This window comes from Salvia splendens, chromosome 15 (assembly GCF_004379255.2).
Source record: "Salvia splendens isolate huo1 chromosome 15, SspV2, whole genome shotgun sequence".
Lineage (NCBI taxonomy): Eukaryota > Viridiplantae > Streptophyta > Magnoliopsida > Lamiales > Lamiaceae > Salvia > Salvia splendens.
Genome location: NC_056046.1, coordinates 33921614 through 33938332, shown reverse-complemented (window position 1 = coordinate 33938332; position 16719 = coordinate 33921614). Strand labels below are relative to the sequence as shown.

General features: G+C 34.1%; 2 protein-coding genes across 2 annotated transcripts; one reads left to right on the top strand and one right to left on the bottom strand.

Moving 5' to 3' along the window:
* The first annotated feature begins 506 nt into the window (after positions 1–506).
* Positions 507–2253, top strand: LOC121766435 (ferruginol synthase-like). Its single transcript, XM_042162722.1, has 2 exons — positions 507–1502; positions 1565–2253. Exons 1-2 carry the CDS (start codon positions 636–638, stop codon positions 2138–2140), a joined length of 1443 nt encoding a protein of 480 aa, XP_042018656.1. The 5' UTR covers positions 507–635; the 3' UTR covers positions 2141–2253.
* A 4666-nt stretch (positions 2254–6919) lies between these two features.
* Positions 6920–8684, bottom strand: LOC121766436 (ferruginol synthase-like). The gene is made up of 2 exons (XM_042162723.1): positions 7697–8684; positions 6920–7634 (listed from the first exon to the last, which is right to left on the bottom strand). Exons 1-2 carry the CDS (start codon positions 8561–8563, stop codon positions 7167–7169), a joined length of 1335 nt encoding a protein of 444 aa, XP_042018657.1. The 5' UTR covers positions 8564–8684; the 3' UTR covers positions 6920–7166.
* Between the last annotated feature and the right edge of the window lie 8035 nt (positions 8685–16719).

Sequence of the window (16719 nt, the reverse complement as noted above, 5' to 3'; positions counted from 1 at the left end):
TTTACTTCTACAGAAAGAGTTACGTATTCTCAAAATGTGTAAGTAATCGTATTTAGAAAATCATGTCCCTAAATGAGACAATTTTTTTTTAAATTCTACCAAAGGAGTCAACACATTTCCAAAATGTGTAAGAGCATTTACATTAGTGGATAATACACCTCCAATTTCTCCCGCCACGTTAGTATTTTATTATTTAGTCTATCCCCAAAGGGAAATTGAAATAGTTATAAAATTAAAAAATCATGCAAGCATTCTTGATTACATATACGATAAAGGACCAATAATTATTTTAGCCCTAAGTGTATTAATTTTTACTAATTTGGTCCACAACCTCCTCTACTCAATAATACTCCCAGTATTTTGTTATTTTTTTAATTTGTCTACTTGAGAAAAAAGAAGTCCTATATTCCACGTTTATTTCTTATGATAAATTGAAATAAATATCGTAAATTTGCTATATATATATATACATACCATATGATCATTAATTAATTCCAGGTCTCATATTGTATATTTTGATTTTAGTATACTAGCATTATATTAAAATATAAAAATATTAGTAGTAGTTGAATTGGGTTATAAAAGGAGGCATATTAGCATACGAGGTTACAAGGGAGAAGAAAAAGCAGTGGAAAATGGATTGCGTTTTGATTGGTGTTGTGATGGGTGTAATGTTGTTGGGTTTAAGGTGGTTTGTATACCTCCAGGGGCCAGGGAAACGGCTCCCTCCGGGACCCAGACCCCTCCCAATCATCGGAAACATTCACCAACTAGGTAAAAATCAGACCGAAACACTGAGACAGCTGGCGAAAACGTACGGCCCTCTGATGTCGATCCGCATAGGCAGCGTGTACACGGTGGTGGCGTCCACACCGGAGATGGCCATGGAGCTCCTCCAACGCCACGGTCAGGTCTTCTCCGGTCGGACCGTCCCCCATGCGATGGATGTAGGCGGGTTCAGCAAGTTCAGTATTTTCTTCGGTTCGGCCGGGAAGGAGTGGCGCGACAAGCGCAAGGTGTGCAAGGAGATTCTGTTCTCGGAGCGGTGCCTCGAAGAAAGCGAGGGCCTCCGCCAGGAGATGCTGCAGAAGCTGGTGGATCACGTCGGGGACCACTGCGACCGAAGGGATGTGGTCAACATCCACGATGTGGTATTCATGGCCAACCTCAACCTCTTGCTCACCACTATCTTCTCCATCACCTCCCCGGACACCGCCATGGAGTTGATGAAGATTATGAAAGATTTTTTCTCCTTATTTGCTCCCAATATCACCGACTACTTCCCCATTCTAAAAGTCTTGGATCCGCAGGGGATGAAGCGCAAGGCTGAGTTAAGCTTGGGTAAACTCTTGGCCAAATTCCGTGATTTTCTTAACTACAGGTTGGACCACAGAAGGAACAACCCCAACAACAAGAAGCAGGATCTGCTCGAGGCAATCATCGATATCACCCAAGCAAACGACTACAACATTACCACACAAGATATCCCTTATTTACTTCTCGTAAGTTCTATTTTCATTCATTTGGTCTACCTTTTTTCTAAAAAAATCTATAAATATACTAGGAATTAATCGTGGGAGGAATAGACTCCAACTCGAACATGGTCGAGTGGATCATGACTGAGCTACTATTCAACCCGGACAAACTCGAGAGGCTAAAACGAGAGATAAAGAGCGCAGTGGGAGAGAATGGGAAAATCCAGGAGGCAGACATCGCGTCCCTCCCGTATCTGCAGGCAGTGATCAAAGAAACCTTTCGTTATCACCCGCCAGGGCCTCTTGCGGTTACCCGGATGTCAGAAGCCGATCAAGAGGTGAATGGTTATATGATTCCAAAAGGGCCGCAGATAGTCGTCAATACGTGGTCAATGGCAAAAGATCCGAGCATCTGGACTGATCCGGAATCTTTTGAGCCAGAACGATTCCTTGACAACAAACTGGACTTCAAAGGCCAGCATTTCCAGCTCATACCCTTCGGGGCGGGCCGGAGAATATGCCCCGGAATGACCACCGCTGTTTTGGTTCATAATTTTGACTGGAAACTTGAGAAAGACAAGGATCACCCGGACCATAAAGAAGCCATGTTTCGGATAAATTTGAGCAAAGCAACTCCACTTAGAGCTTTTCCGTTTAAAATTTAAGATTTTCTCATCTTAATAAATGGACAATAATAGCCCATGCTTCCAATAATGTAACCCATGTTGTGTATTATGTATATTGAAAATTATCAATCATATTACTATTTGGTACTTCATCCATCCCAATTAGCTGAAATATATCTTTCAGACACGGAGATAAGCTAAAACAGGAGAAAGAATAAAGAAATAATATAAGAGAGAGGATAAAATAAGAGTAATTAGATATTTTGTTTTTTGTCAAAAAAGAAATACTACTCAACTAAATTGAGACATTTCGAAAAATATTGTATATTTTCCCAAGAATTATGCACCTATCTTAATTTTATATCTCACTTACAGAGATTAATGTCATTCTTTCGCATGAATGAAATCGGAGCTTTAATTACTTTGTAACAGTTTAAATAAAAAAAATTAATTACTTTAGAATAATTAAATTACTTGGAATAAATTAGATCCGAGTTTAAACAATTTACTAAAAGAAATAAAAAAACATAAATTGAGTCCCAAGTCCAAAACTTAAATAATACTCCCTCCGTCCCATGCTACTCGCACTTTTCATTTTAGGCCGTAAATTTGGGATTGATTTTTTTGTGTAATTAAAAAAGAATTTTAGGTGTAATGAGACATCACTTAATAAAAGAGCTCTTAATTAAATGCATTAATTCTAACTTAAATTATAAATAGTGTAAGGACTTTGTGACGAGCCGAAAAGCAAACGTGCGAGTAGCACGGGACGGAGGGAGTATCACGCCCACTAACTCAATAAATAAGGCCTAATTATTAATTTATTTCCAGCCCAACTCAGTTTTAACGAAACAGAGCCAAAACTTAAACCTTGGCCCAATTGTATTATGTCCCTATAATGTGTATTATGCGTGAAATAATGTAGCTCGGGTAATTTAAATCATATCTATCCAATCCATCTATCTAATGGCTATAATTTGTTTTATGTTTAAGACTAAAAAGTGTTAGGACCTTAATACACCCATATATATACTATTTACATTTACGCTACTTCATTTGGCGGAATTGAATATTATTAAGAGTAAAGGCCAAAATTGGTCCTGAACATATAGCCATTTTACGTTTTTGGTCCTAAACATTATCATTTGGATTTTTTGGTCCTGCAAATATGGAAATTTGATCATTTTGGTCCTCCGTCAACATTTCCGTTAAAAACTAATGGTCAACGGCTAATTTTGACCAAATTAAACTTTTAATTCTGATTTTTTACTCCCTAATTAATTCCCTAATTATTTTTACATTTCAATTTCATCTTCTTTCCTTCCACTTATCATCATCCAAAAAACAAAAAATCAAAGAGAGAAATTTAAAGGAAAGATCCAAATTTGGAACTAAAAAGAGTGAAATACGAGAAGGAAAACTTAGATCCAACAATTAAGTGATATCACCCATCTAGAGAAGAAAGAGTGAACTACTGAGATTGCACAGCAAAAAAATCCATGGTCATCTCCCTCATCCTCACTCTCTCTCTCTCTCTAATAATCTAACCTCATTCAGACATGTTAAAGGGGTAAATCTGAAACACACCCTCTCATTTCATCATCAAACAATAGAAAGGCGGAGAGAGAAGGGAAATCCACTATGGGCAGTAACCAAGCATAGTTGAAGTTTGACTAAGGTAAGGTAAATCAACGGCTGGCATCAATGAAAGAAGGAATCTTGACCGTAAAAGGGCAATGTGTCTCTTTTTCTCTAGTTTCGATGTGGGCAATCCAGCTCTGCGAACTCTGCCCCCTTCCTCGACACCCTCCTCTCCGACTACGTCGTCCTCATCTGCAAATTCCGCGACGTCCACGTCTCCACGGATCGGGCCTCCATCGGCCTCATCGTCGACGGTGTCCGGGTCGCCCACCCCGATCTCTTGGTCGGATCTAGAATGGCGGTTCACGAAATTGACGGAATTCATATAACTAGGGTTTGAGGGGAAGAGGAAGGAAGAAGATGAAAGATGAGAGGAAGGAAGAAGATGAAATTGAAGCGTAAAAATAATTAGGGAGTAAAAAATCAGAATTAAAACTTTAATTTGGTCAAAATCGGCCGTTGACCGTTAGTTTTTAACGGAAATGTTGACGGAGGACCAAAATGATCAAATTCCCATATGTGCAGGACCAAAAAATCCAAAAGATAATGTTTAGGACCAAAAACGTAAAATGGCTATATGTTCATGACCAATTTTGGCCTTTACTCTATTATTAATAATAAAGTAATATCTTTACGTTATATTCTGTTTGGACATGAATAGCCGTATTAATATATTATCATTTCTCTTGCAATTCTTATTTTAAAAAAGATTAAAATACTTAATAGTAATAAAATTTCCAAAACTTATCTTTTATATATTGATAGATTATAAATCGTTGGAGTGGTTTGATTGCTTTATAATTCTTTGAAAGATTAATACCCTAATTAAATTATACTAGTAATATATTAATATGGGTTATGAAATTTCATATTTATACTAGTCCATTTATGTGCACTAGTCCAATTCTAGTCTTAATTCATTTCTTCTTCAGTAGTATACTGTTGGTGTGAGCAGAAAACTTAAATATTTTACGGTTGATTCAATCCCACATTTAAAAAAATTTCCTATTGCGTTCCATTACATTAGTTTCACTACTTTAATATTACTAATTATTTAATTATAAAAGGAAAATTCTAAACTATACTGTAATTGGACTAATGAACACCAAAAAGAACTAGTATTTTATAATTAGATTAAATTACCCTAGCGATTGAAAATTGAAGAAAAAAAGAGAACATAACATGATATATGCAGTATTAGTACATGACAATATTAATTATGAACAAATCAAATTGTATAGGATAAAACCGGATTAAAAGTGATGAAAGTTGATAACAAAAGTCTTCAACGGAATATATTTGGTTCATAATGAATGAATCATACTAATATTTTATAATTATAATTATATACGTATTATATATTATATTAAAAATTGAATAAAATTTATAAGAGAAAAGGCCAAAACTGATCCTGAACATATACCCATTTTACGATTTTGGTCCTATGCTTTATCTTTTGAATTTTCTCATCCTGAACATTTCAACTCGGATCACAATTGGTTCTACACTAACAGTTCCGTCAATTTTTAAACGGTTTTGACCCAATTTTGACGGTTTTAATTGTCCCATTCGGGTTAAAACCGTTTAAAAATCAGTCAAAATCGGGTTAAAACTGTTTAAAAATTGACGGAAATGTTAGTGTAGGACCAATTGTGATCCGAATTGAAATGTTCAGGATGTCAAAATTCAAAAGATAAAGTATATGACCAAAATTATAAAATGGACATATATTCATGAACAGTTTTTACATTTACTCTTTTAAAATTTCATTGTGGCTTTATTAATTAATTATTAATTTCAAATAGTAATAATATTTTATTAATAATAATAATAATAATTTTAAATGATAGTACGTAATTTAAATAATTACTCCATTCATCCCATTCAAGATGGCCACATTTCCTTTTTGTTTGTACCAATCAAGATTACCACTTTCCAATTTTGGAAATAACCTCATCTGTCTTCTCTCCTCATTAAAATAATCAACTACCATTTTTCTCTCTACTTTATTCCACCTATCAAACTTCAACTATGCTTGGTTACTGCCCATAGTGGATTTCTCTTCTCTCTCCGCCTTTCTATTGTTTGATGATGAAATGAGAGGGTGTGTTTCAGATTTACCCCTTTAACATGACTGAATGAGGTTAGATTATTAGAGAGAGAGAGAGTGAGGATGAGGGAGATGACAATGGATTTTTTTGCTGTGCAATCTCAGTAGTTCACTCTTTCTTCTCTAGATGAGTGATATCACTTAATTGTTGGATCTAAGTTTTCCTTCTCGTATTTCACTCTTTTTAGTTCCAAATTTGGATCTTTCCTTTAAATTTCTCTCTTTGATTTTTTGTTTTTTGGATGATGATAAGTGGAAGGAAAGAAGATGAAATTGAAATGTAAAAATAATTAGGGAATTAATTAGGGAGTAAAAAATCAGAATTAAAAGTTTAATTTGGTCAAAATTGGCCGTTGACCATTAGTTTTTAACGGAAATGTTGACGGAGGACCAAAATGATCAAATTTCCATATTTGCAGGACAAAAAAATCCAAATGATAATGTTTAGGACCAAAAACGTAAAATGACTGTATGTTCAGGACCAATTTTGGCCTTTACTCTTAATAATATTCAATTCCGCCAAATGAAGTAGCGTAAATGTAAATAGTATATATATGGGTGTATTAAGGTCCTAACACCTTTTAGTCTTAAACATAAAACAAATTGTAGCCATTAGATAGATGGATTGGATAGATATGATTTAAATTACCCGAGCTACATTATTTCACGCATAATACACATTATAGGGACATAATACAATTGGGCCAAGGTTTAAGTTTTGGCTCTGTTTCGTTAAAACTGAGTTGGGCTGGAAATAAATTAATAATTAGGCCTTATTTATTGAGTTAGTGGGCGTGATATTATTTAAAGCTCCGATTTCATTCATGCGAAAGAATGACATTAATCTCTGTAAGTGAGATATAAAATTAAGATAGGTGCATAATTCTTGGGAAAATATACAATATTTTTCGAAATGTCTCAATTTAGTTGAGTAGTATTTCTTTTTTGACAAAAAAAAAATCTAATTACTCTTATTTTATCCTCTCTCTTATATTATTTCTTTATTCTTTCTCCTGTTTTAGCTTATCTCCGTGTCCGAAAGATATATTTCAGCTAATTGGGATGGATGAAGTACCAAATAGTAATATGATTGATAATTTTCAATATACATAATACACAACATGGGTTACATTATTGGAAGCATGGGCTATTATTGTCCATTTATTAAGATGAGAAAATCTTAAATTTTAAACCGAAAAGCTCTAAGTGGAGTTGCTTTGCTCAAATTTATCCGAAACATGGCTTCTTTATGGTCCGGGTGATCCTTGTCTTTCTCAAGTTTCCAGTCAAAATTATGAACCAAAACAGCGGTGGTCATCTGCAGAATACGAGTTGCCAAGGGTATTCCGGGGCATATTCTCCGGCCCGCCCCGAAGGGTATGAGCTGGAAATGCTGGCCTTTGAAGTCCAGTTTGTTGTCAAGGAATCGTTCTGGCTCAAAAGATTCCGGATCAGTCCAGATGCTCGGATTTTTGCCATTGACCACGTATTGACGACTATCTGCGTCCCTTTTGGAATCATATAACCATTCACCTCTTGATCGGCTTCTGACATCCGGGTAACCGCAAGAGGCCCTGGCGGGTGATAACGAAAGGTTTCTTTGATCACTGCCAGCAGATACGGGAGGGACGCGATGTCCGCCTCCTGGATTTTCCCATTCTCTCCCACTGCGCTCTTTATCTCTCGTTTTAGCCTCTCGAGTTTGTCCGGGTTGAATAGTAGCTCAGTCATGATCCACTCGACCATGTTCGAGTTGGAGTCTATTCCTCCCACGATTAATTCCTAGTATATTTATAGATTTTTTTAGAAAAAAGGTAGACCAAATGAATGAAAATAGAACTTACGAGAAGTAAATAAGGGATATCTTGTGTGGTAATGTTGTAGTCGTTTGCTTGGGTGATATCGATGATTGCCTCGAGCAGATCCTGCTTCTTGTTGTTGGGGTTGTTCCTTCTGTGGTCCAACCTGTGGTTAAGAAAATCACGGAATTTGGCCAAGAGTTTACCCAAGCTTAACTCAGCCTTGCGCTTCATCCCCTGCGGATCCAAGACTTTTAGAATGGGGAAGTAGTCGGTGATATTGGGAGCAAATAAGGAGAAAAAATATTTCATAATCTTCATCAACTCCATGGCGGTGTCCGGGGAGGTGATGGAGAAGATGGTGGTGAGCAAGAGGTTGAGGTTGGCCATGAATACCACATCGTGGATGTTGACCACATCCCTTCGGTCGCAGTGGCCCCCGACGTGATCCACCAGCTTCTGCAGCATCTCCTGGCGGAGGCCCTCGCTTTCTTCGAGGCACCGCTCCGAGAACAGAATCTCCTTGCACACCTTGCGCTTGTCGCGCCACTCCTTCCCGGCCGGACCGAAGAAAATACTGAACTTGCTGAACCCGCCTACCTCCATCGCATGGGGGACGGTCCGACCGGAGAAGACCTGACCGTGGCGTTGGAGGAGCTCCATGGCCATCTCCGGTGTGGACGCCACCACCGTGTACACGCTGCCTATGCGGATCGACATCAGAGGGCCGTACGTTTTCGCCAGCTGTCTCAGTGTTTCGGTCTGATTTTTACCTAGTTGGTGAATGTTTCCGATGATCGGGAGGGGTCTGGGTCCCGGAGGGAGCCGTTTCCGTGGCCCCTGGAGGTATACAAACCACCTTAAACCCAACAACATTACACCCATCACAACACCAATCAAAACGCAATCCATTTTCCACTGCTTTTTCTTCTCCCTTGCAACCTTGTATGCTAATATGCCTCCTTTTATAACCCAATTCAACTACTACTAATATTTTTATATTTTAATATAATGCTAGTATACTAAAATCAAAATATACAATATGAGACCTGGAATTAATTAATGATCATATGGTATGTATATATATATATATATAGCAAATTTACGATATTTATTTCAATTTATCATAAGAAATAAACGTGGAATATAGGACTTCTTTTTTCTCAAATAGACAAATTAAAAAAATAACAAAATACTGGGAGTATTATTGAGTAGAGGAGGTTGTGGACCAAATTAGTAAAAACTAATACACTTAGGGCTAAAATATTGATTGGTCCTTTATCGTATATGTAATCAAGAATGCTTGCATGATTTTTTAATTTTATAACTATTTCAATTTCCCTTTGGGGATAGACTAAATAATAAAATACTAACGTGGCGGGAGAAATTGGAGGTGTATTATCCACTAATGTAAATGCTCTTACACATTTTGGAAATGCGTTGACTCCTTTGGTAGAATTTTAAAAAAAATTGTCTCATTTAGGGACATGATTTTCTAAATACGATTACTTACACATTTTGAGAATACGTAACTCTTTCTGTAGAAGTAAAAAATGTCACATTTAGGGATATGATTTTCTAAATACGATTACTTCAAGATTTTCGCCCAAAATTTATACATCAAGATATATTGATTTCACTTCATCAAAAGAAAGCCACTTGGGTTGGTACAATGCTGTTTTGTGAAATAAATTACCATTGAGTGGAGGCTGTGGACCAAATTAGTGAATATAATGTAGTTAATTAACAAGGAATTTTGTCACTCACATGCCTTGTCCAATACGGCAAAATCGACAACTATTAATTATTAGTGAATGTAATGTAGTTAATTAATAAGGAATTTTGTAACTCACATGCCCTATCCTATACGGCAAAATCGGCAACTATTAATTATCAGACGAAAATATTTGTTGATATACTATCCAAATTAGTGACTGTAATGGAGTTAATTAACAAGAAATTTTGTCACCCATGCCTTTTCCTTTACGGAAAAATCGGAATACTACTAATTTTCTGGCGGAAATATTTGTTGATACTATATTCACCCTTCATCATATACAAGTATCGCCATATTTTTTTGTCCTTCCATAAAAAATGGTCTATATCCATTAATAATAATCCTTTTTTTAATTTTCTTTTAGAGTGAACTACATAAATGATACTTGATCTTTCACTTTCGCACATAAATGGTACGTGATCTTTATTTTATATCGTTTTTGGTACCATATAACAAAAATAACTCTGGCTACCAAACATGTGATTTTTTAGTTATGGATGATATTTTTGGAAATTTTAATTAAATAGGACCAAACATGTGATTTTTTTCTTCCTTTCTTATTTCTTTTTTCCTTCTTTAGTTTCTTCATTTTCTTCTTTCTTTTTAGTATTTTACCTTCCTTTCTTTTTCCTTTTTTTCCTTAGTTTATGTTTCCTCTTTTTACTTTTCTCTTCTTTTTCTTCTTTCTTTTTTGTGTTTTATACATACATCTAATTGCATTCATAATATAAATCAAGAAAAAAAATACCTAATTAAATTAATTATTTAAAGTAATTAAATCAATTGAATTATTTATATTAAATTATTTCATACTCATTTTAGGGTTGAAACACCTAACTAAAAATATTCAAATTTTTACCATTATGAATATAATTAACAATTTTAAATTTTTACGAAGACTATATTGATTAGTTATTAATTTAATATTAAATAATAATAATAGTAATAATTATTATATAATTTATAATTTAAATAATTATACTATTGGTATTTATTTATTAATTATATTATTGGTAATGTAAGATAGAAAGAGAACAAAAAATTATTACACTTTAATTTTGTTATTTTTATTAATTAAAAAATATTATAGTTTGATTTTAAGTAACTAAAAAAATATTATATTTAGTTTTGTTAATTTTAAAAATAGTACTAGTAATTAATTTTTTATAAATTAAAAAAATATTATACTTTAATTTTATTTAAAAAATAATTATTTTAATTATTTAATTTTGTATAGATATAATATTATTGTACTTCAATATTATACATTAATTTTATTATTTTGATTTAAGAAAATAATTTTTCTAATTTTGTAACATCTCATTTAATCGTGTAATATCATGTTTTAGTCGTTATCGTGTCGTGTCAAGTTATATTGTATAGTAACTTACTATCATTAATAGACTGTTAACTTTTTTTTTGGATACACGATAATCCACACGAATCCGACATGAACCCGTTGGGTTAGAGCAACCACAACCTTGGTCTTGCCAACGAGCACGATTGTGGGCCAGACCCCACTTTTTCTGCCTGCTCTTAGGAAAGAGCACAACAACCACAGCAGTGCTCTTCCGCAAGAACGAGCACAAGAGTCCCATTTAATCATGTAATATCATGTTTTAGTCGTTATCGTGTCGTGTCAAGCTATATTGTATAGTAACTTACTATCATTAATAGAGTGTTAACTTTTTTTTTGGATACACGATAATCCACACGAATCCGACATGAACCCGTTGGGTTAGAGCAACCACAACCGTGCTCTTGCCAACGAGCACGATTGTGGGCCCGACCCCATCTTCATCAAAGAATCCAGTATTCGTGTAAAGAAACACATATCTTGCGTTGAAGATTATAGAACCTGTACCTTTTCTATCATTTGGGACAACCTTAAAACATACCTCAGTACACAACTCCAATTACTTGGATACCTTTTCCAAAACATGTGTTGGAATAACTCCACACCTTGTGATGTGCTGGACTAGACTTGCCTCTAGTCCACAACTCGCGTGTTGTAGAAGGTACTGATGTTATAGTAGTTTCTTTAAGGTATAACTCACTGTTTCCAACGTATATCCCATCAATGATAAGGTGTTATTGAGTAAAACTATTCACTTATCGAACTTGTCTTCGAGAGACTTCGATATCTTCTTATATGACTATCCCATTCTTTAGAAGAATGCTTGGAGTAGTCAACTAGGATTTAACTCCCACTACTGATCTTAACTCATTGCTCGTCTCCTATGGTATAAACCATTAAGACTTGCTAGTCTTTCTATGTCGTACCTCTATAAGTATTCTGAATCCCTTGAACCACCAAAAGATTCTAACTTGTTGTGCATCAACCAGACTTACCTGACTTTCAAGCTATTTAACAAGTAAGCTGTTAAAATCTCGATAGTCACTTGAGTTAGACAAAATCAGTTTGAACAATTACTAAGTACTTTCTTGGCCTTATGATTAAGTACCATAAATACTTTATCATTCATTGTTTAAGAAGTTGAACTGTGGTGTTAAACTCAATCTTTTTGCAATTATATTGTTTAGATACTATGATGTATAATTTGTTTTTCTATGGCACTATGATAGATATTCGATGAACATTTCTCAATAATGCACGCATTATCAAATGACATCGAACATCATTTAATCATTAACAAGTTTAGAAACTGAAACTGAATTCTTTCCAAACTAAACTGTACCAATAAAACAAAGTCTTATACATCAAAACAAAACAATAAAGTGAGCATAAATAAATAGCTCCAAGTGCAACAACTGCCCAACTAGATGTAGATCTCTCCTTTAGAAGTTGCATTGTTTTCTAAGTCATTGTCCTTCTATATAAGAGGTCAATCCGACTTACAATGCATCTTCTCTTTGCCTTTTTCACCAAATTTTTCTTGCCTTTCTTGCTTTCAGCAGGCATTGATGACAATTCAGCTCTTCCCCCTTTCCATTGCTAGTCTTCTGTTCGATTGAACTAAGACATAGGAAAGATACAACCTTAATGAATTCGTCAAGTATCATGTTATCTTCCTCCAATAGTAATAAAGTGAATATAATGCCAAAGGTTTCCAACTTTTCAGTAACAACCTTCATATAATCACTTCCTATTACATTTGGCGATGAACTGAGTGTAGAAACTATTTGAGTAACTGAATCAGAAGATTCATGAAAACTTTCTATCTCTTTTGGATGTTCCAATAGAATCTGGACAACGTCCTCATTGGATATTCCTTTATCATCGGTATAAACCAAGACTTGTCTCACTACTTAAAAGAAAGTAGTTTGACCTTCTTCCTCAAAGAACTTATCGAGTACATGCATAAAATGCATTCTCAAACTTTCTTTGTAGAATTTTGTCGAGGAAATGGAGGACATGAATTAGTGAGTACAAACTTTAAGTTTTCAGCAATGAGAATCTTATCCATTTAATATTTCCAATCAACATAATTTTGGCCTTCGAGTTTGATTTCTTTAAGGTTCGCAGACATTATTAAGAATTTGGCTGAGAAGAAATAAAACTATTTATCACATACTATGCTTAATACATAATCGCAAACAACCATAAAACAATTTATGTATCTCACAACCGTAAAAACCAAAATAAGTACGCCTCTAGGGAGGTCATACAAATTCGGATTCCAACAATTTCCTGGTCACAATACCGACGGATAGTCCAGAGACCACTAAGGTGGCATGGCCGCCAAATATTGCCTAAGCATTTACCATAAATATTTGCATCTAGGAATTTCATTTCTGTTTTGATACTCCTTCTAGGGAAGGTCGTACGCCACTAACAAAATTCCATAGCTATCTTATAAATATGCTTAAACATACGAACTTGCAATTTCATAGGATTATGGATCCCACTAGGGTGGGTCGCGATAATATTATAAACACGCTTCTAGTTTAAACAATTTACTATTAAGAAGTCTAATCTTATGAACTTGCTATTTCGTAGGATTATTGCTCCCACTAAGGTGGTTTGCGATAATATTAGAAACTGCTTCATATATAGACCAATTTATGGAGACCATATACAACACACTGTCGTAATTATCGCTTAGTCATTTTAAATATGACTTTTGCAAAATTATCACATAAGTAGATAAGGCAGATAATCCACTTAAAACATATTAACACCAAATAAATAGATAAATCCATTTAATTCATGGTGATTAATCACACTGGATAATTATTGAAATTATTTAATAAATCTAGGGAGATTTAATTAAATAATTAATTCCTTATCTTATCCAAAATAGGAATTTCAGATTTGATACGATTTATTTGGATAATGACTATCCAAATCAATTTAGGATTTATCTAGATAGAATGGAATCTATCTAAATCCTCTTAGGATTATTCTAGATTTTACATGGATAAAATCAAATCCTAAAATTCAAGATAAGACTGATCTTGGATTATCATTATCAAAATTGTACTATGATATTTCAGGATAGAAACAAATCTATCTAAATCCATAAGATAAAATCCAATCACTCTAAGATTTAAGAAAATCTTAAATTATTTAGAATAAGAAACTAGAATATATCATATCAAAATTCAATTAGATTAGGATTATCTTGTATTATCTTTATCCAAATTTATCTAGGATATTTTCTAAATAGAAATAAATCTATTTATATCCATAAAATTAGGATAAACTAGAATTAATATTAATTAATTCAACTAGGATTTAACTAGATAGAACTAAATCTATCTTAAACCCAAAAGATAATTACAATACTGGATTAACAATTATCTAAATCTTCTAAGATATATTCTAGATAGATATAAATCTATCAATATCTATAAGATAGAGATACATTTAATTATCTAAATATACTAGGATATTTTCTAAATAGAATTAATTCTATAAATATCCACAAGATAAAGATAAATATGGATTTTAATTGTAACATCCCAAACTTTTGTGACTTCTTTTTATGTAATTGGAATTTTGGGGAATTCTGAAACGTTTGATTCTATGTGATTAAGTGCTTTGTGTGAAATAATTTGACGTGGTTATTGTGGAATGACGAGCTTGAGATTTATGTTTTTCCAACGTGGGGAAAAGATTAATAGGATCATGCATTTATCCTTTCTCGAGTCGATTCATTGAAATATTCGGCCCTTCCTAATTATTGAAATAGTACTTCTTTTTGTGGATTTAATTAATTATTTTGGGATACTTATCCAAATTAAATCCAAACCAAATGACCCCTAAGTAGTACTACATGAAATTCGAACTCCATTTTATTTTCCTTGGGAGTGTTCGAAAATCTCCTATAGGAGAAAGAATTATTTTCATTTGATTTAATTGGTGCTTTATTGACTCCCTCCCTTTGAATTTAATCCAATTAAATCATGTTGTATTTTATTTCTTCACCCAAAATAAAGAGAGAGTTGGAATATTTCCTTGGCTTTTTGAGCCTAGCAATTTTCGGCCCCTCCAATAAAAGATGGGGGATATTTTATTTGTTTCCTAATTTGTGGAATCCCTTTTTATTCAAATAAATCCCTATGCCTAATTAATTGGGGATGTGAATATTTTTTTCTACTTTTCTTTCATGTCACACGCCTCCTATGCTTATTTTCCCTTGTGGGAATTTAATTAATTGTTGCCTATTTTAGGGGAGCCTTTCTCCTAAAGAAATTACCTAATTTAAATCCTATTCTATTTAATTGGGGATTTAAATAATTTCCTTGTGCAATTACCCAATAATTTTCGGCCCCCACCCCTATTATTTCCTACTTGGAGATTTAACTTATTTGTTCCCTTATATTCATTATTTTTATTTCCTAAGTTATGAAGATATTCTCCAAGAAAATACCAAATAAATTCCTTGTTGTGAACATGGAATTTTCGAAAATTCCTTATTATTTTTTTTCAGCCATAATTTTCAAAAATTTGGCTCTTCATAATTGTGGGATTTTTATTCATTAGCCTATATTTTAATTCCCCACAATTTATTTATTTAATTCATTCATGGACCTTAACCTAGCAAATAAATACCAATTTATCAAACCCTAGCCCCCATTCTCCACAAAATTTCGCCACTTTCACTCTCTCCCTCTCCCACACGTTTTTTTTCATCTTCTCCACTCTCCCATCTCCAAAAATCTTCCATTCAAGCTTATTCTTGCATCCATTGAAGTTACCTTCAAAAATCTCCGACGAATCGCTTCGTTCTTCGTTTCTACCGATTCGTTTTGTGTCAAAGAAGGTATATTGCTCACTTTTTCTCCTCCTTCGCTTTTTGAACCATGTTTTGAGTCCTACATGCATGTAGAGAGTGTAGGTTTGATAGATCGCAAGTTTTAACGGGGGGAAATCGTGTGTCGTAAGAACTTGTTTGATTTTTGCTTTTGTGGGTTGAAATCATGTGTGTTGGATCGAAATATGTGGTGATGATATGAGTTGTATGCAAATATGTGTGTGAGTAACGTGTAAGCATGATGATGTGTGTTCGAGCATGAAGAATCGGTGTTTTCGTTGTGGAAATTTAAAAACCCTATTTTCGATTTTGAACCAGAATTCTGTGATGCTCGACCAGTGATTTATGATCTGTATTCGACCCATCAAACGAACGAATTTTGCTATGAACTTTTTACTGAGTAAACTTCAAGATGTTTTCTGTGTCTCGTGTGAATTTCAGCATGTTTTATCGAAAAATGAATTTTTAATAAATATTTGAATTCGACTGCGCAAATCTGCCAGAAACGTGAGTTCTCGCCATGAATGTTTCGTTTTCTGTTTGACTGACCAAATGAACTCCGATTGATGTAATTCTTGAACTATATGAAAATTTGAAGTGTCTTCTGTGTTTTTTAAATTTTCAGCCTTTTTGGGCATCGTATGAATTTATGGTGAATTTTTCAAATGAACTGCGCAATACTGTCAGAAATTGTATGTTCCGACCAGAGAGTTCAATATGTGATATGACTGACTAAATGACGTGATTTCGATAAGAAAATTTTCATGGATGAACTTGAATGTGTCCTCTGTATCGTGACCAAAATTTAGCATGTTTTGAGGTCGGGTGAATTTAAAGTGATTTTTACAAAACGGTCGCGCAATTCTGCCAGTTTTCTGCCTTGATAAAATGACACTTATTTTCAAGTTTAAAAGTATTATATGATGTATGTGTGTCCAAGGAACGTGCCTAATGATGTGATCACGTGTGATAAGTTGAAATATATTACGGTGTGTTTTTCCGTCTTTGTGACGAACGTTGGGTTGGGTTAATTGAGAAAAACGATGAGAGAGAAACGATAGGACATGCAT